Source organism: Pyrgilauda ruficollis, unplaced genomic scaffold (assembly GCF_017590135.1).
Source record: "Pyrgilauda ruficollis isolate IOZ18807 unplaced genomic scaffold, ASM1759013v1 scaffold117, whole genome shotgun sequence".
NCBI lineage: Eukaryota > Metazoa > Chordata > Aves > Passeriformes > Passeridae > Pyrgilauda > Pyrgilauda ruficollis.
The window spans coordinates 60,764-87,647 of NW_024509988.1; the positions used below are offsets into that span (position 1 = coordinate 60,764).

Consider the following 26,884-nt stretch of genomic DNA (forward strand, 5'->3'; position numbering starts at 1 on the left):
TTTCAGCAAAAAAATAAGTGGATTCACATAATCACAGAAATGGTTTCCCACATGAAAACCCAGGAGTTTTATTTTCAGCAATAGCTGGTTTATTCCATTTTCCCATTATACAGTAAGTGAACACAAACATTTCCCCACCTTTGCCATCAAGGCTGGATACTCAGACACATGAATGGAGCAAAAGGAAAACTGGACTTGAAAATGCAACCATTAAAAAACAAACAAACAAACAAACCCAAAACTCCAAAACAAAACAAAAAACTAACACTCACAAAACAAAAAAACCCAACACAAAATCAAACCAAAGTCCAACATCTTTCCAGAAACCAAATGTCCGGTCATCCTTGCGTCTTTTCTGGCACTACATATCCTACATGGCAGCATGTCAAGCAATGTTTTCTTTATTCATCTTCCTTTTGTATTTCCACTTCCTTGGCAGTGCAATTGCTCCATGTGGTTTCCCTAGTCTTCAGCTGTGGTCTGTGAGGGGTTTGAGCTTCTGCCATCTGGTCCTACTCCTCTGGAATTCTGTATGCTCCAACCTAAACATAATTAATTTGGAAAACAAACTTGTGTTACTTTAGCTTCTATTGTGGCTGTATCTCCAGTGTTCATGGAGAGTGACCCTGTGCTGCTGAGAGCTCTCCTGAATGTAGTCAGGATTCTTGTACCACTTGTTCTTGCATCCATGCATGCTCTTACACTTCTATGCCTGCTCCTCTGTCCTCTTTGGCTCTAGTGAACAGTTCAGCACTGCAACCTTCAGAGAGTAGATGCAGAGACCAGCTTTTCTGCCTTCAAAATTTGATAATCAGAGGAGTTCTGGGTAAACAAAAGATCCAGAGACATATTTTTCTGCTCTTCTTCAGACCGAACAAGCCGGTAGCCCAGCAAATCCATTGCATCTTTGCACACATTTTGCACTTTTTCTATTTTCTGGAAGGGAAGTGTCTTTCTCCAGGCCTGGGATACTCTCAGTGCATCTCTCGACCCAATATCAAAGGCCTGTGCTCCATGACCCTTTCCATGGGTGATGTTGTGGACCCATTTCTGAAGCTCTGGTGTGAAATGGAGTTCTGCAAACCTGTACATCTGAGCAGCCCTTGCTAGTGGGTCTCTGACAATGTCTTCATAGCGAACCAGCAGATACCGGTCTTTCAGGAAGCTTGGAGCAGCCTGACTTCCTGCCTTGTATATCTCAACATGGCTTTTGCAGATTACCTGCATTGTGTTGTAGGGCCCCATTTCTCCCTTTGTCTTCTGAGACCCCACAACAATGTTACTGTCTCGTTTCAGGTCTGCCATTGTATTCTCTCGGGACCTGAACACAGCCCGAGGATCACGTACCAAGTGAATGATTTTGAGGTTCAGGGATGGATCAGTGAGAAGGGGATAGAGAACTTTCAGGTCAAAGAACCTAACTTCCTTGATGGCAACATGGCTATAGGTTTTACAAGCTTCCTCCACCTTGCTGAATGGGTACTTGCCACAGATCGTTTTGCAGTTGCCTGCAGTGATTATGTCACTGCGACTGAATGAGTCACAGGCAGGTGGGGAGCACAAGGCTCGGCTTGTCTCCCACTGAAATAAATCAGACTTTTTCTTCTGGCTAGACATGTAAGCATCAAACACAGACATGTCACACAGAAAGACCGACCTGACTAAGTCCCGCACTGCCATGTGTAAGACTTTGGCACTGTTCTGGTACATCTTAACCCAAACATGCCATGCAGGCTCCATCAGGTAGAAGACGCTGGGGTGCTGGCTGAAGATTTGTCCAGTGAAGGAGGATCCTGACCGCCAGGAGGAGAGAATGAGGATGTGGACAGGAGAAGGTTTTTCTTCCATATGGGCATTGTTGCTGCAGGGTAGGAAGTGGATAAGAAGGAAGGACAGAACTACCAGAATCAGGAGCACCTGCACTCTTCTAGACTTCACCATGATTGCAAGGGACCTGCAGAAACAGAGGAAGTTCAGCATCACAAGGTGATGAAAAAGGCAAGATGTGGTGCATCAGGCTCCTGTGCCTCCCTCTGCAGGCACAGGATTTTGGAAAGCTGCCACACTACTAGTGACACTGTGACAACCACCGCACAAGGTGTCTTTGCAAAGGACATAAGTACTGTAGGGCTGAAGGTTTTCTGCAGCAAAACCACTATGTGTCAGTAAGCCATTCTAATATAGTCTTGGAAGATACTGAAAAACTTGTCTGCACTTTTATCAAAGTTTAAGAACTAGTTGAGTGCACTGAAGTCAGTACCGACAAGTGTGTACTTCATGTGCATAATCCCTGCAAATGATCCTGGCAATTTTTATGAAGGAAAAATGCAAACCCTTCCTTTTTGCTGAGATGTTCAGAATACAACAGTTATACATTTTACTTTTAAACACCTTACTCTGGTGAATATTTACAATTATTTTTATGCCAAAATGCTGTAAACATACAGTGTAGGTTCCCTTTTGTTTCGATTATACTCCTTTTGAAATTTCAGGAAACATTTATTGTCACCACAGGGAAAACTTCACATAGCAAAGGAAGAAGCTTGGCACTGTAATAAATCCAAGAACAGTATCTCATCCAGACAGAGCTTTGTAGGCAATTTTGCTAGAAAGACCCATCTTTGTGTAGGCAGGCTTAACTGCTTACCTGCCCTACTAACCCCCTTCTTAGCCTAACTCCTTTAAAAAGACTGTCATTTGCTATCCCTCCCTCCAAGCCCACTCATCCTATTAGTCGTTTATGAGAAGATGTACAATAGAATGTGCTAGTTGAACTCAAAGGTCTGCCCAAAGCTGGGTCCTTGTTTCATACACTAAACCTCTCTTCCGCCTGTAGAGGATGACTGAATTATTGGAAAATGTCTAAAAATTTTCATGCCATTGGGGACATGGCATGAAAATACCACAGAAAGAATTCATAGCCTGAATACTAGCTGGCAGAGTAATCTCCAGGAAATACACTACTGAAGATGGGATCTGAGGCAGAAAGAATTCTTTTTTTTTTTTTTTTTTTTTAATACATTAAAGGACACTTTGCCAATTACTCCTGTCTTGCGCGCTCTCGTTCTGTCCCCCAGCAGTGCCTGACTGTGCTTCAAATACAGGCTGGGTACCTGCAGCATGGGCCACCCTGGGGACAGGCTCCTCGTGCAGCACTGAAGCCCAGGCAGCATGGAGTGCTCCCCATCGCCGTCTGCCAGGTTGTCACTTTAGCTGTGCCACAGTGGAGACAGACCTCTCTTGCTAGTGCAGGTGCCTTGTTTTTCCAAGGTGAATTAAAACTGAAAAAACTTTTCTGGTTCCTAGTCATGGTCAGTCCTTTCAGGGGGATGCACAGCAAGACAGGACAGAGAGAGCAGGGCTTTTAGGGCAAGATGTTAATCCCCGACAGAGCAGCATCCGAGCCCAGGCCCTTACAGCTTTGTACACTGCTTTTGTGCAGGCCATAATTGCATGAGACTCTAGCAGCTATTCCCACACCGAGCAGTAGCCTCCCTACTCAAGCAGCAGAGGTATAAGATGACTCAACACAGATGCAATGCAGACATTGCCTCCCTACTACATGCTTGCCATGCCATCTGGATCCACAGTAATTTTGAATGTTCCCAAAGTTTCTCTAACCTCCTCCTTATGCCCTGCCTCAATTTTCCTCTGCAGAAAAGTTTTCAGACTAATTTGCATGGGGGTGCCTCTTCCCATGATTTCAGTTCCTCTAGCACTCATGTTTTAGATTTTCACATACAGTCACTGCTGCTAACCAGCGAAGAACAGTACCTAATCTGTGCCTCCAATATACATGCATAAATTGGCTTTTCTTTTCTTAGTAACTTGCTGTGCATTTGTGTTGAGCTTAGGGCTTATAAGGCAGCAGTTATAATTTCTGTGAGTAAGAAAAATACCCAGCCTGATGGGTAAGTCTGGTTGATGCAAACAGGTGCTACCACAATATGAATTTTGCTTTAGTAATGTCTGGCAAGGATGGGGCTGTGCAATTAGAGAGGGACCACATCATTCCTGTCTCCTGGAAAAGAAGCCCGCTGATGTTTTTTTGGTTACACAAATGGCCTGTAGTGTTCAGGTCTGAAAAGGAACTGAATCAGGTTGCTATTTGGACCAGCCCTAGGAAGAGCTGCAAACAAAGACTATTGTAAAAATAAGTGATATATCAGCTTCTTCCTTCCAAATGAATACAAGCAGTGTTTACCAAACTCCTGGCTTCCAAATGAACTTTGATGATATCACTTCCATCTGGCACCATTAATATTGTTATTCTAACTCCTGACAGAGGTCCTGGAATATAGCCAGAAGCTATTAATTGAGAAAAATTCTGTTGAGCAGACATGAACAATGGCATGAAGGTAGATACCCAGGCAGATTTAAAACCACAGAAAATAGTTGTTTCTTTGGAAACCTACATGTAAATTGCCTGAGTATGAGAATGAAATCAGGTTTTTCTCAGGAAACAAGAGTATACTTTTGTCCCAGCGTGGGATAGCTGGATGTTTTAGATATCTTACAGAGTGACTGCTTTTGATAGAAATGACCTCATGTGAGACCACAGTTTCAACAGCTTCTTCACTCATATAAGTAGTGATAATTGTTGCAGTCACAAGTCTGTTCCAGAGAGAGTAGAAGGACTGAAATGAATTGTGTGCCTGATGAAGAGGAATGAAAGAGCAGCATCATACTATACTATCTTATCATACATTCTCTAATATGACAGAAATACTAATTATATAACCTTATTTTTCACCACTGTATTTCTCAGTCATGGGAGCTGGGATGTTTCTAAACTAAAATTTTAAGCTTAACCACATTTTCTCTACAGCAAACATACACAGTCACCAGTGATGGAATTAATTTCATATTGCAAAAGTGAAAATATGAAGCACTCACAGAGCTGACAAGTAAAGAACAGCCCAGAATAATTGAGACAATCTCTGCTGCACAACAAGAAAAGCACACTGTTAGCAGTGTGTGTGCTAACAGAGAAGAGCCAAGATTTCGTTGAGAGCAGAAAGAACTGGAAGAATCTCAGGGCACAAAGGATGCAATATAGAAACTACCAAAAATACAACAATCCAGCGTCAACATGTTAATGTCTCCCACAGCAAAGGTATGAAAATACTACCTGAGCAGCTTATAAAAAAAAAAAAAAAAAAAAGCAGAGTCTTAGGCTTTTCTAGAAACACACAGAGACCTTTGAAAAGCTTGACCCTGGCAAAGAGCAAGTGTTACAGAAAGCAGCAAGCAGCCCAAGGAAATGTACCCATGAAAAGCACTCAGCATTGGATGCCATATCCCCAAATTACAGGATTATTGAACATGTGCATGTCTCTGGCAGGTGTGAGACAGTTACAGCCCAAAAACACCTTATGCTGTGCATAGTAATGTTGAGTGCTCTGCCAGTCTGAGGGAGTTCTCCAGACATGTACAGGTTCCCCACTGCTGTAACAGCAGCAGTGTAGCAAAGAGGATCTGGCACCAGAGAAGCTCCTGTCATGTCACTGGTCTTTGAGGGCGCTGATGGTTGCTCACAGTTTTTTCAAATACTGCTTCAATTTGGCCTGGTCCATTCCTGCAGAATTAGAAGCCATCTGCCCATTCAGGGATGAGCAGCTGGCATGACTGTCACTAGTGGGAGAAGCTGAGCAAGGGCACTGAGAAGACTGTCTGGAGAAGCAGGAACTGCCCTCTAAGCCAGACCCACAGCTTCTGTCTGCAGAAAATTGTCACAATTTGCTAGCATCAAGAGCATCTACGCTAGATACCAAGAAATGGTTAAAAATCTCACCTTAACAAGTCCTTGTGAAGCACCACCAGACCTGATTCAAGCAAAGTTGCCTTCACACACGTTCACTGCTGTGGTACACACGCCTCCAGGCAGTCACATGAACAACTGTGCATTCACGTACAGGCACTCTGTCTTCATGCTGGGGTCTCATATACACGTGTACTTAGCTCCTACCTACACCTGTGCCTGCCCCTTCCTGTCCTCTTCGTGTACATCCCAGCTCCAAGACTGACTGCTTTACACTGCCCGCCTACTTTGACCAGCCTTAAACTAGAAAACTCCACCCTGCACTAAGCAAAAGGTACGGAAATGGCAGTTTCTTGCAGGGGTGTGAATGACCAGGTGCCGCTAGTAAAGGAACAGGGCCAGAAAGTTCATGAAGGAGACTGAGAGATACTTTTAACTCCTATTACAAGCCCCAAAAAAGACTGCTGCCTGTAAGAGCAGGAACAGGGATGTCTGTAGAATGTCAGAGCAAAGGACAAACAAGTTGCAAAGAGGACCAGCTTGCCCACCACGGGTGCAGAGATAGGGCACATTTTCCTGCTATTGCTCTGGCTGGTTGTCATGTTGTCAGCAGATGCAGATTCACATAAAATCTTTTTTACTCTTCTCTGTCTGTACCTTGCTTGAATTAAATATTTGGGGGCTGGGAAGGAAAACTGTGCGAAAGGACAAGCTGTGAAAGGAGCAGCTGGGCTTGGACTGTTAATGATTCACAAGGGTGCTGGAGCTGCAGTGGGACTGTGCCAGGTAAGGTAGTGAAACAGGGCAGCGCTGGGCTCAAGAGAAATACACATAGAGACAGTTGCTTTGGGTCATTCCTATTCCAGATCTCATAGATTCTGTCACACAGTCTGGAGAGATATAGACCTATTAATGCTGTCTTCTTTGTGTTCTCAAGGACCTCACTGCTGCGGTCAGGGCAAGTGGAGTACAGGAGACAGCAAAAGAAAAAATCTGGACAAGGCTGGTGCTTCCAGCAGGAGGGACAATCTGAATGGGGCAGGTCACGTTCCCTTTCACTTGTTGCATTGCAAACACAAATGGTCAAGCCCTGGTAAACCTAGGCTGGGAAACAAGGTGAGAAGTTGGCAGTGGTCCAGGTAGGGCCCTGTGGAGGACCACACAATGTTTGGTGCAATCTGGACTTCTGCTATGTGTTCCCATGCCCTGCACTGACACACAGGATTCACCTGTACATCATCGGGTGTTAGAAAACCTTTGTGAAGGCCACACAACTTGAGTGACGCTTCCTGAAGGATTATTTCTCCCTGGCTAACAGTTGCATGAACAGAGATGGATCAAAACTTCTCTTCCAGCTGTATGTAGTTTGCCCAAGATATGCTGATCCCTTGGCATCAATATGTAGGCTTTATGACAGCACTGAATACTACTGTGCAGTCATCTTGTTAAAGGGTTAAGCAGATTTTTTTACTTGTATATATGCCATGTCCCAGTTATTTATCTGAACTTTCCACAAGTCATCCTCTGTAGTATGAGCAGTTGCACAGAGGAGGAGAATATGCTCTTCCTTGGATTTGAGATTTGGGAGGACAGACTGGTCTGGCACACTGTATTTCCTGAGAACTGCACATTGAGACACTTGAAGGAGGAAACCTCTGGCTCCTGAAAATAAACAGCGTGCTCCACATATGCTTGACTCAAAAGCTTTATGATGCAAAGCAGAAGCGTCTGGGGTCAGAGTAATCCCAAGCACAAACATAGGCCATGTGGAAAATGGACTGACATCAGCTCTAAGAAGGACTTGGGATGCTGGTGGACAAGAAGCTTCACATGAGCCAGCCATGTGTGCTAACAGCCCAGAAACCAGTCATGTTCTGGGCTGTGTGTCACCAACAGCATGGGCTGCAGGATGAAGGAGGAGATTCTTGCCCTCTGCTCTGTTCTGGCAAGACCCCACCTGGAGTACTGCATCCAGCTCTGGGGTCCTCAGCAAAGGAAAGACAAAGGTCTGTTGCAGTATGTCCAGGGAATGACACATTTCTATTTTCTACCCCCGCTCTGGGGACTCAGAGACTAGTGATCTCTGTGAACTGCCCATGCAATCACACTTTGTATTTCTTACACCCTGAAGAAGTAAGCAATATGTACTGTGCTCCCAAGCATGCATAAACAGATCACACCTGACTCAGTGCAGAAGCAACAGAAGTAGGCTGAGGAGTAATGCAAATGGTGTAGACTAGAGTTTAACTCCACAGTGCTTACACTGGAGATGCCTCCCTACCTGAGAGCAAGTTTTTGACAGCTGATAAGAGAACCAGGCATACCTATGGCAGTGAAACCTGATCAGCTGTAAGGTTTGACTAACCCCATGCCCTGTCTTCTGCTATCATCTAGAGGAGATGCCTAGGGAAGAGAGCAAGAAAAACACTTCCTCCCTGAAGCCAGGGATCTGGAGTACATGATTCACCTTTCTGAATGCAGATGTTAAAAATAAGCTAGTGAGTGATGCCCTGGAAGATCCTGTTTCTTTCTGTTGGCTGTGACAAGAGTGGAGAGTGATGTCTGTGAGTAGACACAGAAGCTGTCTAAAATCAGTTCAGATCAAGCTTGTCTTTGTATTTTATATCACCTAGATATAAAAAAAGTATCTCACTTTTCCTGTCTTGTTTTGAACTTAAGATACTTTTGCCAGCAACAGGATTTGCTGGAAATATGGGTACATTTAGCTGCATATTGTGGGAACTACTTTCCTCTGCCATAAACTTACCATAAAAACTGTATTTGGTATAATCACAATTTTTAAAATCTAGACACAGGAGTAATTTCTCCCTATTTGCAGTCTTCAACCTATAGAAGTTTTTTATATCTGCTCTTTTATGCCCTGAAGAACACAACTCATACCAGGCTGATATCTAAAGCAGCTGATGGTAATCATGCTGCCAAAATCTCTATCACTTTCAGGTGTGTGATGGGATAGGTCACATTTTCTGCATCTCAAAGGTATGATGCTGGGGAGCTGCTGTAAGAGTCAATGCTGTGATTATGCATTGGTGAATGTTTCCCTTTCAAAGCAGAGAGATTTCAGTTGTTTTCTAGCTTACACTTCTGAAGCTGTAGAGGAAAATTAAAATTTATGGCTCTGCAATGTTGCTGTTCACACAAGGGCCATGCATGGTCTCCTGTGATGATCAGTGGATTTGAGTACTGCTATATTGTATTTTGAAATGCACAAGAAAAACCCTGCTCCTTGCAGTAAACAAACTTGACAGTAATCTACAAAAAAAAAAAAAAAAAAAGAAAATCTCTGTGTCAATTGCTCATTACATTCAATGGGATGAAGGCAACAGAAGGGAATTCTGCTTTCAGAAAAGCCTTTTTTTGGTAGGGATGCTGTATACAGTCACCCTGGTTTCTTTAGATTTCTTTAGAAGTCATCATTCATAGAAGATGGAAAGAATGCAGCAGTGAGGGAAGCTCCAGAATGCATAGGAGCAGAGGTGCAATGCCTATGTTAAATTCCAGTCAGAGCAAGCTCTTTCTGAGCTAGAGCAGATGTTGCCCCATATGCCTTCCAGAACGAGGAAAAATGAGACAAATGACTGATATGGTGTCCTACATGGCAGCATCTCTCCAAGGACAGGCTGATGCACCTGTGGCTTTTTTCTTGTGTTTGAAGTAAGTTTTAAAGTTATATTTTTATTTAGAGGCAGTTTGAGATAAATAGACTTGTCTGAATTGGCACATAACCCAAAGTTGTGTCAGGCAAGAGCAAGGATAGTGGCTGTCTCCCTCTCTCACCCTTGCACAGTTGCAGTATCATTTCTTGCCTTCATTGTAATACAGCACTCTAATATCAAGTGGTGAGGGAACAGGAAAATGAGAAAACACAAGAGAAAGAAGGAGGTCACATAATACTTTACCAACACATTACAGAAATGGGAAAAATAGTAAGAAAAAATATATATATTCAACTTTTGAATTAATTTGACTGGTCAGTTTCTGCCTTCTTCTGACTGTACATAGGCAGTCTAAAACCGGAAATCAGCACAGGAACAGAAGTGGGAGCAGAACAGTTAGTTTAGAGTTGAGAGAAACAACAGCAACAAGCAGACCTGAAGCATGTATGCCCATGCAACGCACTGGAATGCAGAAGACCCTGTGCTAGCACCAACTATTTCTGTCAGGTATCCAGGAAATAAGTCATTCGGACTTATTGACAACACCTCTTTGCTTTGGCAAAGCTCCAGGGAGCACTGACCCAAGACAAATAAGGAAAACAAAGACAATATATGACAAAGTAAAGGGCTGGTATTGATCTCGGCTCCCAGCACTGCAAGAGCCCATGCCAGACAGTCAAAGCATGAGGAAGATTCCAGTGCTTCTGCCCTTCAGGAGGCTCTCCCCAGTGCTGGGAACCGAGGCTGAAGGCTAGTGTAGAACACACAACTTCAACCTTGTTCTGACCGGTTGTTAAGCTTAGCTAGCTTGGTAGGTGCCTCCTAGCTATTGGAACCCTGCTGAGGATGTGTCTTGTGTGGCTGTCCTGTCAATGGCATGACTTTGACCATGCTAAGCCTTCCTCATCTTACAGAGCTCCTCAACACTCTCACACTCTGGTTTACAAAATCCCTCCCATTCAACTCGAGTAAGTAGTGTCTCCCAGCCCACTGCTGCCACCTCCTCTTACATCCACAGTCTCTTCCTGACCACTTTTCATGCTTGTGGAAAACTGTATGTGCCTCTGGTGGGTAATGCCACAGAGCAGGTCAGCTCCTTTGGCCCTTGACAAAGCAGCATGCCCTGGGAGAACAAGGTTATATGCTAGGCCTCACATACAAAGTTTTTCACAGACACCTCCTCTTGGGGTTCCACTGCCACACACTGCTCAGGTCTTACCTGAGCCCCCGGAAAGGCTGAGCTCTGGCTCACCAGGACCTCCACAATCATCCCCCAGACTGCTCCTTGCAACTATCCTGGGTCCAAATCAGTGAAAACCACATCTTCCACTGCAGGTGTACAGCATGGTTGCATGATGGTAGAGAGCAGGCTAGTGTAGACAGGCTCTTGCAGCCAAAGGCCGTGGCCCCAAGGCAGGAAGACCCTCAGGGACCTCTCCTTTGGTCTATAGACCAGCTGAAGGCAGTCAGGGCTACTGGGTGGGTGAGGCCAGTGCCAGGAGCCAGGCTACATTGAGGTTCCTAAAACACCTGGGGGAACTAATGATCTCACTGCTGGCAGGTGCAATTTGTCCCAGCTTGCCTGCAGTGCCAGTTTCCCTGTCGGGGTTGAACCTACTGCCAGTCCCTTTGGAAGCTGAGGACTAGTACACTTCAAGCTGAGAAGTTCCTTCATTTCCCAAACAGAGCCCTAGGCACGAGGTTACCTCCTTGCCTAGGTCCCCATATCTGAGGTAAATCACCCTAATCCTAAACACGGCCAGCCCAGACAGCACAGCAAAGGGCAGACACAGAATGCAAGCCTGTGCCAGGGTGTACCACTGCTGCTCCCCAGCTAAGCCAGGGAGGATGGCTGTGGATCGGTGTGTGAGCGGCACAGGCAGGATGCAGTAACAACCGCCAAAACACATATGACATGCAGAGTAAATTTACTTCTGTTACCTCACCAACCAGGGAATCTTCCAAGCAGGACCCAGGCAGAGGCACACAAACAGAGATGCCAGCACTGTGGAGTCCAGTCCATGCTCAAGGATCACCAAACCTGCTGTTTTCACATGTATATCAGGGATTATTGCAGGCACAGTTTACCATTGAGATTTGATCTTTACCACAGTAAAGCAGGAATGCCAAGCATATTCAATAGGGTGGTTCTAAGTCTAGCACAGGCCTATGTTATATAAAAAGAGATGCTCCACTTACCAAACACACAAGACTAAACTATTAGTATAATATATGTGTTTTTCTACACTTCACCTGCAAGACACTTGAGTGTATTTACAATCCTCCTTGCCAATCTTCCCTTATTTTCCCACAATGAGTTAAAAGGGCATTGGGGCAGCTCTGCTAAAGCTCTGCAGATCTTGTCTGAGCATCTCCAAAGAGCAGCTTCAGATCTGTGTCTTGACTTCTTCCTTGGTCTCAATGCTGCAGGGGTTTCCTTTGGCACAGAGTACCTCCAAACCCCAACTTAGGCTAGTTTGTATGGCTGGCAGGGTGCTCTAACCTACGCCCACACTATGACGCAAAGCATCTGTGAGTATAATACCTGAAAAATGATACCAGCACATTTGTGGTTTAATGCTAGTTTGCTATTGCATCAGGGAAAACCTAGGTGTGGTCAAAAGGATATGTTTACAAAAGATGACAATGGAGGATGTGGCCTTGAGAAATCAAAATATCCTGAGATTTATGAGGTATATATATGCCTATGTCTCTGGCTCTGTCAGCCTTCTCAGTCAAATGTGGCTGGGTCAAAAAGAAACAGCATTGTGTTAATTATTGTGGAATATTTGCATGTTAGCAGACATCTTGAGAGGACTCAGAAAGAAAAGGGGTTCCTGAAGGAAGAGTGATCTCAAAGGATCAGCTTTCTCTAAAATCAGAATCTGTTTATTAGTAATGGGGACTAAAGCCACAGAACCTAAGGTACATGGAGAAGAGCTGAAGGAAGTAGATGGAACATGAAAACTGCAGTAGGTTCATAACTGTGCAGCATAACTGTGCAGCAACATCATGCTGTAAAGGTCTCCTGGTCCAACAGATCCTTCATACACCACTCTGCTTGTTACTTATCAATGTCTTAAGCAGTTCTGGTTATTCAGCTCTATTTGAAGGTCTAATGGCATGAAATCTCTGAAGCTGTGTACCATTCACCCATTCACCATAGCCCCAGCTTCTCTCTCTTTTTGCTCTGGGATTGCTTTCTGTGAAAGGAAAAGATGTAGCATGGACACTCAGCTGACATGTCAAAGACCTTTTCATATACTGCTTCCTCATTTAGCCCTCCCTTCCAATGGAGTACTGGTACCCAGATTTTGTACTGGGCAAGGTAAGGGGAGACAATTAGACTGTTATAGAACCTGGCAGGACTGGCCTGGTGTAATCCAGAGCTAGCTCACTTTTCCTGCCATTGGGGAGGCAGGGTTGACCTGTAGATCCCAACTCTGTGGGAGGACATGTGAACAGAGCTGAAGGTGGCAAGGTAAGGCACTCCACAAGTTGCCCCTCTGAGAATTCCAGAAATGGGTCCTGAGCATCTCACCAGAACACGTGTTGCAATGGGCATTATCATCTCCTCCCATTTCCACTGAATAAACAGACAACAGGCCACCAGTTCCTTATTACTTTATGGAGCTGACGTATTCAGCAATCAGTAACCCTGGTACCGCTGGCATGTCACAAACACCACATATAGTATGAGCCATGGGGTGCCACCCCATGATTCACCACTACAGCAAGAAAGGCAAGCCAAGCCTTGAGTATTTAGGCATGGCTGGCTCCAGTCCTGGGGACAGTTGCCTCCCTGCAGCAGCAAGCACAGCACCCACTGCTCTGCTGGGGTCCACAGTGTGGGAGGCTGTGAGGGCCAAGGAGAAGGTGCAGACAGGACTGTTCTGTGGGAAGTGGACAGGCTGCCACAGCAAGCTGCCAACATCATCAGAGCAGGAGGGACTGGCTCCAGTCTGTGTCAAGCTTTCAGGGCCCATCCTGCTCTCAGGGTTGGTGGGTTTCTCTGGGGATCTGACCACTCTCACCATATCCCTCCTGGCACACAGGATGGCCCTGGGCAGGCAGGGACATGACTGGTGCACTGAAATACCATCAGGTGAGCAAAGGTGACCCACACAGTGACCAAGCCTAACCTGACGCAATAGTAGGACAGTGCAGGACTGCCATGTCAGAATTTTTATTAATAAAAAAGTTACAATAACTTACTCCCTTTATCACGCAAAGGGCTTGGTATAAAGAGCTCTGGCCTCCTAAAGTAACGCAGGGAAGTGAGAGGTGGGTACTTTTCTCTTATCCTCCAAGACAGCAGCCTTGTCCTGTCCCCAAGGGGAAGTGTGGCCAGCACAGGAGCCACAGGCCAACAGGCCTTTGACACAGGGCCCAACCCAGGAATAACCTTCTGCCCCTGCCTGCAGCTGGTTCACAGGTAGCACAGACCAACACAGGGTACAGATGCTGAGTCTACAGAGACATGGGGGACTGGAAGCAAGAGAATGTGCTAGCTCTAGTGGAGGAGGAGAGAGAAGTGTCTTCTTTCCATAATGCTGAGGAGTCTGTGGACCACAAAAAGTGAAGCAGCAGGACAGTGGCTGCTTAAGGCAGAGAGAGGTGGGGCTGGCTGGAAGCAGCCTTGCCTGCCCAGCTGCTGCCTCATACAAGGTCTAGCCTGACAGAGGCAGGGGGCCACCTGTAGCTACTTGTCACACTCCAGATCCTGGGCCCCTTCAGCACCCTGGTAGTGCATCTCACAGAACTCCTGAATGCGACTGCAGGCCTCCAAGATCATCTCCTCGGGCACGGTGATCACTACGCGGAAGAAGTTTGGGTACTCAAAGCACTGAAATGAGAAAAGACGAAGCTGGCAGATTACCTGGGATAGTGCCAGTTTTAGAGCCCTGCCTTGGCACCATGAGCTGCATCAACACATGAATACAGTCAATGTAGAACAGGAGGGCTTTGTTCTTGCTCCCTTAGACCATTTTTCCTGTTCCAAGCAAATCTCCCATCTCTATCGTGTAGACATGATGCTGTAAGGGGGACAGGCCAGAGGACTTTGTGTGAACTGTGAAGACCAGACTGTGCAGGGAATGGGCTGAAAGGAGTTAGCAAAGGAGAGGGCTGGAAAATATTTAAGGCTCTGTCCATATTCAGTGTTGGAAGTGAATGCAAGGCACAGATGTTCTCAGCCTTCCCTGTGTCTGGAGGGGTGGGGGACTGGAAACAGACTGAGGAAAGGAACACAGCACTCCTCTGAGGGAGTACCTTCAGCAAGGAAGTGTGCGGGTATGTGGATTTCAGGGCTACATCTCTCACAGGTTGAGAAATACTGGGCAAGCCTGGAGTTGGGAAGATCCTGGCAGCCTGACTAAGGGCTGTTAGTGTGCCACAGACTGCCACACACAGCATGGGCAGCTGACAGCCAGCTCCTACACATTACTACATTACTGTGGACACTTGCATACACAGCTCCCAGTCCTGAGAGCTCAGGGATGCAAACCCCTACAGTTTCTCCCACCCCGCTCTGGCCTTGCAGTTCCTTGGGGCTCTCAGTGTTAGGCTCACCGTGGCTGGCAAGCAGAACACAGACTGCTCCGAGATGAGTCGCTCAGTGAACTCCACGTCATTTTCAAACTCCGGAAAATGCTCCATCTCTATCTCAACCTGCAGCAGAGGGATGTAACATGGCAATCAAGCGCACCAAAACTATCTACAGGGTCCTTGTTTACACACATGGCCCAATGACTTCCCAGTGAAGAGCAATTGTCTGCCTTCAATTTTTGCTTATGTTTTGGGCTGCCTGGGATGCAAGACAGAAACATATAAATGAAAACTGGGCTTCTGAAAAAGCCTTCATTAACTACCTAAAGATGGAATTTCAGTTAAATGCTGCTTCAATAAAAAAACACTTGATAGAAAAGACATGGAACCAATTAGAAGTGAAAAGGAATAGATAAGACATTGAGACAGAGCTTGGTGGAGAACTCAGTATGCATTAATAATCCTGTCACGCAAGAAAAAACTAATGCTTTGGTTTAAAATAAAAAGAAATATAGCAAGGTCTAGAATATTATGAACAAAATAAATCCTTGTAAAATGACATGAAAATGGTAAAATCTCCAATAAATATTTCTTTTTTGTATTTGGAAAGAAGGCAGCTGTCCATCTCTCACATAAAGACAGTGCTATTCTGGCCGTTTGTTTATAGAATCCCAGAATGGATTGGATTGGAAGGGACCTTAAAGCTCATTTAGTTCCAATGCTTCCACTATGGGCACGGCTGCCACTCACTAGATCAGCTTGTTCAGGGCCTCATCCAGACTGACCTTTATAACCAAAGATTTTAAACATCTCATGTAAATATTCTTAAACAGGTAATTTGATAGATAATTTGCATACATAAGTTCTGAAAGAGCTAGTAGAAAACAAAAATAAACACATGATTTAATTTGAAATAGATGGCCAGCTACTGCAGAAATACAATAAGAGTGAAAGAATCTTAGAGCTGTGCCTCTACATAAAAAGCATAAGCAAAATGATCTGTGTAGTTCTGAGTAAAATTTGAAACAGGGTAAAGTGATAAGGATTTTTCTATAGAAATGAGTGAGACAGATACTGCAGTATTGTCCAGTTCTGAGTCCACATTTTAAGAGTGAATGAAAAACTGGAGACATTATGAGATGGAACAAAATAAAAGGAAAAAAATTTCAAATGTGTCGAAGTGTCATAAATTTCTCAGTTGAGCTTGATGAGATGAAAAAGGAAATTTCAGCATATTATAAACCTTCAAGCAAACAGGCATGGGAAAAGGCAGAAGAAAAGGCAACACCACAGGCAGAGGACAGGCATGCTACTCTGAAGAAGGCTTCATCTTCTACAGAAGGTATGATATTTTGCCTTGTTTTATAGGGGCTTCCAGTTGCCAGCGGGATTTATATCCAGGTGAAACAGCCTTGTCTTGAAAAGTAAAAGTCATGGAGTTCTGTGCAGAAGCAAGTGGGTTAAGTCTACTGGCCTCTGCTCTGTGAGCAGTTCCTGCCTGGCCTTCTAAGGTGATCAAGGGATGCATTTACCGCACAGGGCAATTTGAAAGTGCACAGTAATGGAGACCTGGTGGCAAGTACCAATCTGAAACATTGACTAGCCCTGGCAACCAGACCTAGTGTGAGTGCTGGTGATCCTCACTTACCATCAGGTACATGGCTCCAGCAGGCCTGACAGGCTGAAGGCCAGGGATAGCTGATAAGGCAGCATAACAAAGGTCAGCATTAGACTGAAAAGAAAAAAGGAGAAATTTCAAAACAGGAGAAATTCCAGAAAACAGTTTAGTGATTGGAAGCCAAACTCTGGACTAGGACTATGAACAGATTTGCCTACTGCAAATAAAGGGACAACAAATGCAAACAGCATGGGAGATCATGGCCTTGAGTACAGCAGGTGTTACTGAGCTGAGCCCAGAAAGTCAGTGCCAAACTTCATCCCCTGGGTCAGCAGCTCCAGCTGCAGAGCTAGGCTGCCTGAACGTTATCACAGTATTTCTGCCCACAACAAATTCTGCTGGAATTTGATCTGTTGGGTCATCCTAATCACAGACAAACTGCAGCTCCAAGTGGGGAGGAGGAGAGGAAGAATGATGAACTAGAGAGGAAGGACTCCCTCCAAACAATTTTTGAACAGCCCTTCTTGATCTATAACAGCCTGTTTACCTTGAGGATGCTTAGGGTGTTGTGGTAGAACTCAGGTGGTGTTCGGTGCAAGATACGCTCCAGTGCTCCTTGGACAATTGTACAGGGTCCTAGGATCCTTTGACTCAGTCTTAGAAGGCCGTCCCTGATCTGAGAAAACATAATACTTGCAGCTTAGATGATGCTTCCCTAAAGGAAAGGAACAGCTCCGAGGCTCACTTCCTGTATTTCTACAGCTGTTCACACCCTTCTCTTCAGTGAGCATACAAAGTACTAAAGAACATTTGTTTGACCATATGCCAGGTTTAGCAGACTATTTACAATGTCATTCTCTGTTCCTCCATTGCAGATTGAAATACCAACAGAGAAAACCTTTGGAGCTTCCCGATCTGACTCAAACCAGGCCAGAATATAGATAATACAAATAAAGCCAGAGCTGTTCCAAATACAACTTTGCATTTCCCTTTGGTTTGTGCCCACAGTCCACACTTTCAAAGCCAGGTAAGGACAATCAATATTAGCTTTTCTGCTCACTCATTTGGTTCTCTCTTCTCCCTCTTCCTCTGCAGAGAGCCTTCTAGGTGGAAAGGTCACTGCAGTAGATGGTTGTCCTTGTAACACAGCTGAAAAATAGCCAGATAAAGTACTGGCAGCACTGCAAGGTGCTTTGTTCTTACTTTTAAGAGAAACCATGTAAGAGCACATAGACACCACACACGGACTCCACATGCCCGATAAGCCATGCAATACTTTCAGTGCACACTGGAGCTCTCTGAGAAGTTAGAAGCACAGAAAAAGGACAAGGCGTGTATTAATGACCAGCAGAGATACAGAGTGAGTTACAGTGTAGCTGTGGGTAGAAGACCATGTCTGGGAGCAAATGGAGTAAGGAAGGGACATGAAATAGGGGCAGAAAAGCAGGTAAGCACAATTGGGTGACACCTACGTGAGAGCAAAAGAGCAGTACCTGCTTGTATCAGTTAGAGACCTGGTGATCCACATACTGAAGACTCTGCAAGTTTGTTGCCATGACAGCAACACAGCGGTTCTCACCTCATTACCAAAGATGTCTCTTCTGTCATGAATTAGGATCCAGCCCATCCGCCAGCCAGGGACCAGCCATCGCTTTGCCAAGCCACCACAGGACAAGATTGGCACATTGGTGCTGAGAGTTGCAATGGGTTCATACTTGTAGTCAGCGAATACCTATGATCAGAGACTGTGTTAGGGCTGTCCCTGCCTCTTACTGTGACAACTGGGTGTGAGCATGAGGCTTAACAAGAAGGGATGCAGGGAAGCAGTGGGAAACCGATGGTGAAAACTCACAGCTTCAAAGTATGAACATGGTAAGTGCACAGACATAAAAGCAAGCTGTTCAGGAAGAGGAAGGGAGCTGGACATAAGAGGTTCCCCTAGGACTGTGCCCCAAAGGATTGGGAGCTCCAGGCATGGACCCAGGCCCTGGGAAGTAGAGCTGTCCCTCACCTCTAGAGACCTGGCTGCCATGGCCAAGGATTAGGTACATCAAAAAGGAGAGGCAGCATTGCGAGTGCAAAGGACTGCAACAGACACTCACCATGTCTCCGTAGATCTCATCAGCCAGGATGGGCACACACTGTCTTGATGCCACTGTGGAAGAGAGGGCATTCAGCCTGGCCACCTGCATTCTCCATGGGAACAAACTTGCCCTTTGCTGCAGGGCCTGGCAGAGCTCTGAGGGAAGCTCTGTCTCAGGGCACAAGGTCCCTATCTTCCTCCTACAGACTATTCATTTGGAGAGCCTGACCACTGGGGATTCCTGCCCTGACTGGGCTTAGTTCTGCTCCAGTTGGTGGGGACCGGCAGCACAGCCCTCTCTGTCAGGACAAGGAAGCACAGGGCTCCAGTGCAAAGCCAGAGGGGAGAAATGAGCAGGCCAAGTCACACAGAGCTCTTGAGGAAGATACATGATTTGCATGTTCTTGCCTAGATAAGACAGCACCTCCACACTGAGCAAGCCCTCATTCCTGAGGTAGAGTCAGTCAGAAGCAAAGCCTTTGGTAACGGTGCTGCGGTGATTGAGACATGAGCAATGGGGGCAGACAGCAGACTGCAACCATGCCCCAGGCCCCAGAAACACACAGGCAGGCTCACCTGCCAGGATCTCCTGGAGGTGGCTCTTGCGGAACACAGAGCCACAGGGGTTCGATGGGTTGTTCACAATGAGGCAAGCTGTTTTCTCATCCACCAAAGACTCCAAGTGCTCCAAATCAATTTCCCAGGCCTTCTCTGGCTAGTGAAGTGAAGAGAAAGGGAAGTAAAAGCTGAGGAACTGGACTTAGCACACAAGGTCAGGTGTGCCAGGGCACCCAGGGTTACTCATGTCGCCTTCACCCACTTTCCAGGCAGGGCCAGGGTATTTCTGAGAGGAGAAATATCAGGGCTGCCCCTTCCAGGCCTGCCACTACTTACCAAGAGGTTATAGAGTTTGACCTCTATCCCCATAGACAATGCCAGAGTCTTGTACAGGGAGAAGCCAGGCCGTGGCACCAGGATGTTCTGGCCTGGGTTGGCCAGCACTGCCAAGGCAAGCTCTATGGCCTGGCTGCAGCCACTCGTTAAGATGACATCCTGCAAAGAGCACAGAGATGTCAGTGGGAAGCACAACTACTCTGAAGTACTCCGAACACACAGGAGTGACATAACATCCAGGCTCAGCTCTGCCAGGGAGAGATTCTCAGCCAAAAAAGACAGTGCCAGGGCCTGACTGAAAGCAGGGAAACTTCAGCTGGTGGAAAGCAAAACCTCTTCCTGGGGAGGGTGGAGGTGAAGGGCTCAGGGAAGGGATGAGAGCAGCAGGAGGCCACCTTGGGGCAAGATGATTTGACTAGCCTTTAGTCCTCTAACTGGGTAGGGAGGGAGAGCGGGGGTAGGGCTCCCATGCCCCATGGTCTGCAGGCAGCAGCACCCTGTCTGCACTGCAGTGGGAGTGCCTTGGCTGGGCACCAGTACCTGGGCCTTCAGTGGTGCCTCCGGGCAGTTGTAGTATGCAGCAACAGCTTCCCGGCAGGACTGGTAGCCTGAGGAAAGACAAGTCAGACATGGAAAGGAGGTTTTTACAGATTCTTTCCTTCTTATTACCAGTACTGTTTCTTTCTTCTTACCAGTACAAGGCTCACAGCTGCTGCCCATCTGGGGAAAGCCCATTTGGTGGCGTCCCAGGGTGGCAGAAACTGTCCTGCCTTAGGTCAAGCATCATGCAGCCCCAAGGCTGGGCCAGAATGGCCAAGAGCAGGGACAAATCTTGGGCAGGGAGGCAAACTCTGGCCCCAGCATGTCCCAGGTACGGAATTGACAGGAGCAGAGTGGAAGGTAGCCAGGGAGTTTTCTGAGCCAGAAGGAAGCAAAGACATGGCTTTCATTGTTTAGCAATGCCACCGGGGCAGCCCTCCCTGTCACCAGATGGAGGGCCCCATGATACAGGCATGATCTATGCTCTGTGCATGCTTTTGACACTAACTGCAAACAAGGCTCATGGTGTCAGTGAAGTCAGGGAGCCCAAGGGAACTCCTCGTTAAGGCAGATCAGAAAGGAACTTGGCTATAACCCACAGCAGGGACACACAGTCCCCAAGCCCTTATAGGTTCTTGATATCCTGTCTGCCCCAATGGCTGCGGCAGCTAACAGCTTCGGCAGGATCTCCGGGCCTCAAACAGCCCACACAGGAAAGAGCACACAGGTGTATCTGGGGGACACATACTTGTGTGTTCCTGTGACTGTTGGTGAGGGCAGCTGTAGGGTGCTAATGGAAAGATGTCTGGGGGCTCCATATACCTGCTGTGGGGTAGCACCTGGCATATGACATCATCCAACTCTCACAGGATGAGCTTTGTCAACTTACCAACAGACGGAGCATAACCATTGTACTGTCCTGAGTCCAAAACCTCCTTCACAGCCCGTGTGACCTCATCATTTGTGGGAAGGTTTCCAAAGACAGTCGGGTCTCCTTTTAAAGATCGAAAAAACAGTAAAGTTCTCGCTGATCTGTGACAGGCACAGAGCTGTGTGGTTGTCTGACCTATCCCTTGCTGTTTGAACAAACTTTGTGCTTCAGAGCCCTGCAATCTGTCAGCCACACCGTTAATCCAAATACCTGGAGGCTTCAGCCACAGGACTATGCTCACCTAAGGACAAGGAGATCATGGCTTTCTTTGGGTTGGGTTCCACCTTCATGCTGTCTACAATGGCTCGGATGGGATTGAAAGTCTTCTTTGACATTTCAGAAGCCCTTACAGCCCATCTTGGCTTCCGACCCTTCACCTTCCCTGGTGATATGGTGTTCCCAGTGTTCTTGAGGTGAACATCTAGCAGAGGGGCATGATCTCCATGGCCATTCACTTGGATCAGGTACGAGTCCATCCTGAGAGCTGTCAGTGCAAAGTGAATTTCCTGGGCTTAGTTAACACATGTCAGACAAGGAATCTTGTTTGGGGATGCACTTGGGGATGCAGCCCATAAGTAAAACTTCCAAAAGCTGTAGACACTACCTATTGCCTATGGACAAAGCAGCAGCAGCAAGTAGGGCCGTATTTGGTGCCAGGATGTAGTGAAACCCCATGCATAAGTGAGAGAGAAATACAGTGGGAAAGATTAAAGCACTTCCATGTGTTAGCTGCACCCCTGCCTAGTATGGACCTCCTGCATTGAGGAGGAAAAAGCCCCGCTAAAGCCAGAAGCCAAGAATTAGCAGCATGTTGTAGTCACTGCTTGACTGCAGATTCAATATTCCACTGACAGAAGGACCAGGTCACCCACTTTCTCCCCCCAGCTATCAACTTGTACGACTCAACCTGCATACACAAGGGCTGGCCCACTATGTGTGTTCATATGCAGTATGTTCCTCAGACAGACAGACAGAAATGCAGCACTATAAATCAAATATCAGATGCCAAAAAGGTAGTTATTCTTCAATGTTATCAGGATGCACTGGGCAGTGGCAGGATAGAGGTTAGACACTTCTGTCAGCAGAGAACAGCCCAGCCCAGAGAGCCTAGAGCAAAAGGCAATGCTTAGGGAATGGAGCAAGACTCGGCCATTTTAGGAGATCCAGGAGGCAGCACTGTGCCAAACAAAGGACCTGTAGTTCAACCTGAAACTGAGTAACAAACAAGGCACAGCAGAGAAACAGCTGCCTCCAAGACCCAAAAATGGACACAAAAGTGACTTACACATCCCAGCATGTTATACCCAGAACACAAGCTAGACCAGGCAGGAAAAGCCTAACTTACAAACTGATGATGACCCAGGGATTTCCACCTGCAGCTTAGGGATAGGGCACAGAAGAGGCAGCCCTCCTGAGCCACAAAGTCTGTTCTTGCTAATACTGGCACACTACCTTGTAATCCTGCCACAAACTGCTTATGCTTTCTATTCTGTCTTATTTCTCTGCTCCACTGAAAAGCAATTCAATAAACAGTGGCCCTTTCCTGATGGTAGTTGCATAGCGCCACACTGGCAGATACAGCACAGCTTCCCCTTCCTTGGCAGAGAGTGAGCCAGAAGGGCTATAGGGTTACCTGGTTCAGACAGGATTTGCTATCTGAACAAATTTCTCACTGTTTCAGTGAAGTTTGCACCTAGAGATGCCCATACTGCTGCAGTTACTCTACCAGCAGTGCATTATTAGGCCATTTATAGCAGCCCAGGCTGATCTAACAGGGTCACAAAGCAAGATTTCAGCTTTTCTGCTGAAGCCTTCTGTGTTTCCTTCCCACCAGAAGAAAGTCAGCTGAAGAAATATACAGCAGGGCTGCACAAAAAGCTCAGCCTAGAAATGAGCCATGTATCTCAATTCAACAGCTGGGCTGTGCCCCAAATACACAGTCTATCCTAGCAGAGCCCTTACACCACCCTGCAACATGGTCCTTCTGAAAAGGGGAGCTGTAGACACAGGCACAATAGATACCTTCAGTGTAGGTGGCCAGGGAAGAACTCCCCACTACCCACCTGAAAGAAGCAAGGCACCAGAACACAGCACCTTACCTTCTACAGCACAGACACGGAGACACCAACAAGCCTGGGGGTCCAGACCCTAGTTTTCATCCAGGACAAATCCCCTTGAGAGGAAAGTCCTGTGAATTTTTGCCATGAAATAATCCCCAAAACTGGGCGTTGAGACTGAATCATTTAGCCATTGGTCCACAGAGAGGGCTGCTCTCCCCACCCAAAAATGACCTCTCCTCCCCTTTGCAACTGTAGTCACTTCAAACACCTGGAACATGGCTCTGCATTAACTCTTTCTGGGGGCAGCCTAAGGACACAGCTTGCCTTCCTGACGTGCCTGGGCTGCCACCCTTTGCCACCACTTTCCTCAGTCTGCAAACACTGCTGGGGGCAAATCTGCAGAGTCCAGGTATTCCAGCACTAGTACCTTGTAATTCAATGAGAGTGCACTGATGGATCATAAAGCTTGAGGAAGCCATCAGTCTGTCCTGACCTGAGAGCTTCTGGGATCCCAATGCACCAGCTGACAAACACCAGTTTGTGGCTTCATTACAATTGGGAGGCATCTTCCTCAATAAACTAAAGGGAGGAAAGCACTTCCCTAGCCAGTGCTTTGGAGGCACCAGGACCTGAAGGATTAAAGTAAGCTCAAGTTGTCATTGGTTTGGAGGGGTTTTTTGGGTTTTTTTCTTTTGGTTTTTGTTTTTTTGGTTTTTTTTTTGGGGTTTTTTTTTTTTTTTTGGTTTTTTTGTTTTTTTTTTTTTTTTTTTTTGTTTGGTTTGGTTTGGTGTGGGGTTGTTTTGTCTTTTTTTTTGTTGCTGCAAGACCCAAGTAAACTCATAATTCTGGCAGCCAGCAGAAATTATGCAATTCTTCCCTCTGATGGTATTGCAAACCACAGATTATACCATTCCCAGAAGGCCCTTTTTTGCTAAGTGATGTGAACCTATGGCTTCCTGCCTCTTAATTCCTGCATGGTTAGGATAAATGAGAGATATCTGCACTCTTTCTGCCTTCCAAGGGTTCCTCCAAGTCTTCCCTTATTGCCATGGCAGCAGATGGCCAGAGACTGAAGAGTTGCTCAGGGACAAGAGGGACTTGCCAACCTTCGAGCAAACAGTCTGCTGATGCCTTCACTGCAGAGGCCAGTGGTCACTGTGAATTTTACCTGTTTATACCTGCACCTGAGTTGGAGGACAAAGGACCTTGCATTCAACCCATGCTCACTACACAACCATCAGTAAGGCTGCACCTCCCCAGGTGATATGAGTGGCCCCATCCCTCAGTGCTGTGGCTGGACTGATACTGCTGGGGAGCCATGACCTGCTGTTGACCCCAGTATTGCATTGGGCACTTCTGAGGCCACAATGGGGGCCAAGGATTCAGGGTTGGAGGCAGGTTGGAAGGCGGTGGAATGCAGACAGCAGGTCTAGCCAGGATCCTTAGCCCCAGACTGGAGGGCAGACTTCTCATTGCAACTAGCCCCAAGGCCTTTGGACAAGGAATAGCACCTTTCGAAACCCTTTCACAGAGCAACATCTTGTATTGAAGCTGTTTGGACTGTCTTCCGCTGAGGGCTACACAATTTCTCTCTTCTTTTGACTGAAACCTGACATGAGTAACCTTTGGAAGTTTATGCAACCCAAGCACCTATGGGTTATTTTCTCACTTCCCTCAGCTGGCCCCATCTCTTGCCATGCTGCAGCCCTGGCAGGGTTAAACACAGCACTGGGAGGCTTCAAGGACGATGCTGTATATTCTGCCTAGCAACAATCCCCAAACTGACGCAACTGGAGCCCTACCAGTCATACTGCACGCAGCAGTGGGGTTCAGGGGAGAGCGCAGTGGAAGTCTGTTGCCAAGGTGGGGAAAAATGTGGCTCTGGAGACACAGGAGGCTCAGTTACATAAGGCTGAGAACCTGGTGAGAAGCAGGGTGAGGACAGAAGTGTACAATGGCACCAGTGGGTTTCTCCGGCTATTACAATGCCCTTCTCTCACTGCATGACTCCAGTCCTCCTCCAGACGTTTTCACATGGGGTATGCAGCCCCTATCCTCCCACCCCTTGTTGTGCAATGTTTCACAGGACAAAAGCATGAACACACAATTCTAGTTAGTATTCTAGAAATATGGCCAAGCCATCCTTCCATGGTGCAGTGAAAGAGGCAGCCATACCCTGCAGGATGCGTTTCTGCTAGCAAGGCTGCCATCTCTCTGGACTGTCAGGTCCTATGCTTCCCACTAACATCCCACCCCACTGACTTGCCTCCACCCTCTGTAGTTTGCTCCTCTGCCCCAGCAGGTCAAGCCCACATGTATCTTGTGCATAGCCCTTCAGCACCCTCTTCCTTGTGTAGCTTGAGCAATTGATTTTTATCTCTTCCCATTGGAAGGAGAAACTAGTGATAACTTCAGCATTTTTTATGGTATTGCCTTTCTCTGGTAACAGGGCTCCCAGAGTCCCATTTCTGTGTGCAGAGGTGAAGCCAGTAAGACCAAGCAATTTGGCTTCCAGACTGAGCTGCAGACACAAAGCGGGACTGGCAAACAGCTGCTTAAGGAGAGCACAGGCTCAAGCACTGTTGCACTGACAAACCTGTCTCTGTCAGCCTGCAGGTACAAAAGGATAGTTTTGCCAATTCAAGGTGCACTGGGAGGTGCAGGGACAGACACCCAACTAGTACTCTGCATAAAAATCCACCAGGGTTAGTAACAAATTACTTCACTTGTTACCTCCTTATATTTTGCTTTTATTTCCAGCAATTTATGTCTACTCCTTCCAGCAGACTGCACTCCCCAGCCACTGACCACTGTGGTGCTGGGTGGGGACAGAGTCCAGCAGGTACAGGAGTCTTTGCTTGCTCAGCCTGGGCACTGTGTCCATAGCCAGCACATTGAGAGACACAGAGTGTACTCCAGGTTTGTGGGGAGTTGAAAGCACCAGTGAGCTACAGGCCCAACAGCCAGGATGAAAGACTTGCAATTCCTGTTACAGATGCTGAGAGGAATGTTCCACAAAGTGTGAATGTTACTGGCTCCTGAGTACAGGCACAGTGAAAGAAAACATCTTGTCCAGACTTGTGTCTGTTTACATCCAGGTAAATATTACCCAGGTAAGTGCATATCCTGTGTTTGACTTACAGCTTCAGAGACTTGAGCTGTTGCATGATATGTCATAGCAGCTATCCTGCAAAGGCCTTGGAGCCACTGGGACAGTAACCAGCTAATGGGGGTGGTGTGGAAAGGGGTACAGCGGCTTTGTGGCGTGAGATGACACTGTGAGCTTATAGTGGGTGGTGTGGGCAGCACCAGCACTTCCTTTTCACACAGATGGGCCAGACTTATCATGACTGAATTACAGCCCCAGTGACGGAAACCTACCATCTGCTTACTAATCCACTCCTGCAATAACTGTTCATCTCCTTATAAAATGGTGGAGTTGGAGTGTGTGTGAGAAACATTGAGGGTGCCTAAAATAAATCCCTTTTGCTTCAAGCTAAGCTCTCTGTTTTCTGACCATGCCAACAGCAAACAGAGTGAACAAAATATTTCCCTGCTCTTGACAAGAGTTTTTTACAAGTTTGTAAGTTGTCTAGACATCTCTCTATTTACAAGCTTGCAAGCTGTTAACAGATGCTAGTTATTTCAAATGAGATGTCTGTGATCAATCTTTTTCTCACAGATTGTATTTCTAGATATTTCTTTTGCTTTCTTCTGAATCCCCTCCAGCTGATTCACTCACCTCTGGAAACACAGTGTGCAAGACTGAGGCC

The 26,884-nt window shown here is 46.6% G+C and overlaps 2 protein-coding genes across 4 annotated transcripts in view; both read right to left on the minus strand.

Moving 5' to 3' along the window:
* Window positions 1–16,690, minus strand: LOC121362911 (carbohydrate sulfotransferase 4-like). Of its 2 annotated transcripts, none has more exons than XM_041484852.1 (2): window positions 16,634–16,690; window positions 1–1,954 (listed from the first exon to the last, which is right to left on the minus strand). In XM_041484852.1, exon 2 carries the CDS (start codon window positions 1,939–1,941, stop codon window positions 763–765), a length of 1,179 nt encoding a protein of 392 aa, XP_041340786.1. In that variant the 5' UTR covers window positions 1,942–1,954; window positions 16,634–16,690; the 3' UTR covers window positions 1–762. The 2 variants fall into 2 exon arrangements, with proteins under 2 accessions (XP_041340786.1, XP_041340776.1); XM_041484842.1 differs by lacking the exon at window positions 16,634–16,690 and adding an exon at window positions 11,380–11,410.
* Window positions 12,266–26,884, minus strand: part of TAT (tyrosine aminotransferase) — a 17,963-nt gene continuing 3,344 nt past the window's right edge. Inside the window, exons 1-12 of one of the 2 annotated variants that reach the window (XM_041484821.1) lie at window positions 23,151–23,788; window positions 21,293–21,535; window positions 21,010–21,114; window positions 20,121–20,188; window positions 19,581–19,739; window positions 19,263–19,401; window positions 18,706–18,758; window positions 18,183–18,335; window positions 17,151–17,279; window positions 16,634–16,717; window positions 15,010–15,108; window positions 12,266–14,284 (exon numbers count right to left, since the gene is read on the minus strand). In XM_041484821.1, the coding sequence (XP_041340755.1) occupies window positions 14,141–14,284; window positions 15,010–15,108; window positions 16,634–16,717; window positions 17,151–17,279; window positions 18,183–18,335; window positions 18,706–18,758; window positions 19,263–19,401; window positions 19,581–19,739; window positions 20,121–20,188; window positions 21,010–21,114; window positions 21,293–21,527 (1,368 nt within the window). In that variant the 5' untranslated portion in view covers window positions 21,528–21,535; window positions 23,151–23,788 and the 3' untranslated portion in view covers window positions 12,266–14,140. Of the gene's footprint in view, window positions 14,285–15,009; window positions 15,109–16,633; window positions 16,718–17,150; window positions 17,280–18,182; window positions 18,336–18,705; window positions 18,759–19,262; window positions 19,402–19,580; window positions 19,740–20,120; window positions 20,189–21,009; window positions 21,115–21,292; window positions 21,536–23,150; window positions 23,789–26,884 lie in introns of those variants that run through there. The other variant, XM_041484831.1, reaches the window with a different exon arrangement.

What these genes read in the sequence shown, in the direction of transcription:
- LOC121362911 (XM_041484852.1), bottom strand. Translation starts at nt 1,941, where the DNA reads ATGGTGAAGTCTAGAAGAGTGCAGGTGCTCCTGATTCTGGTAGTTCTG.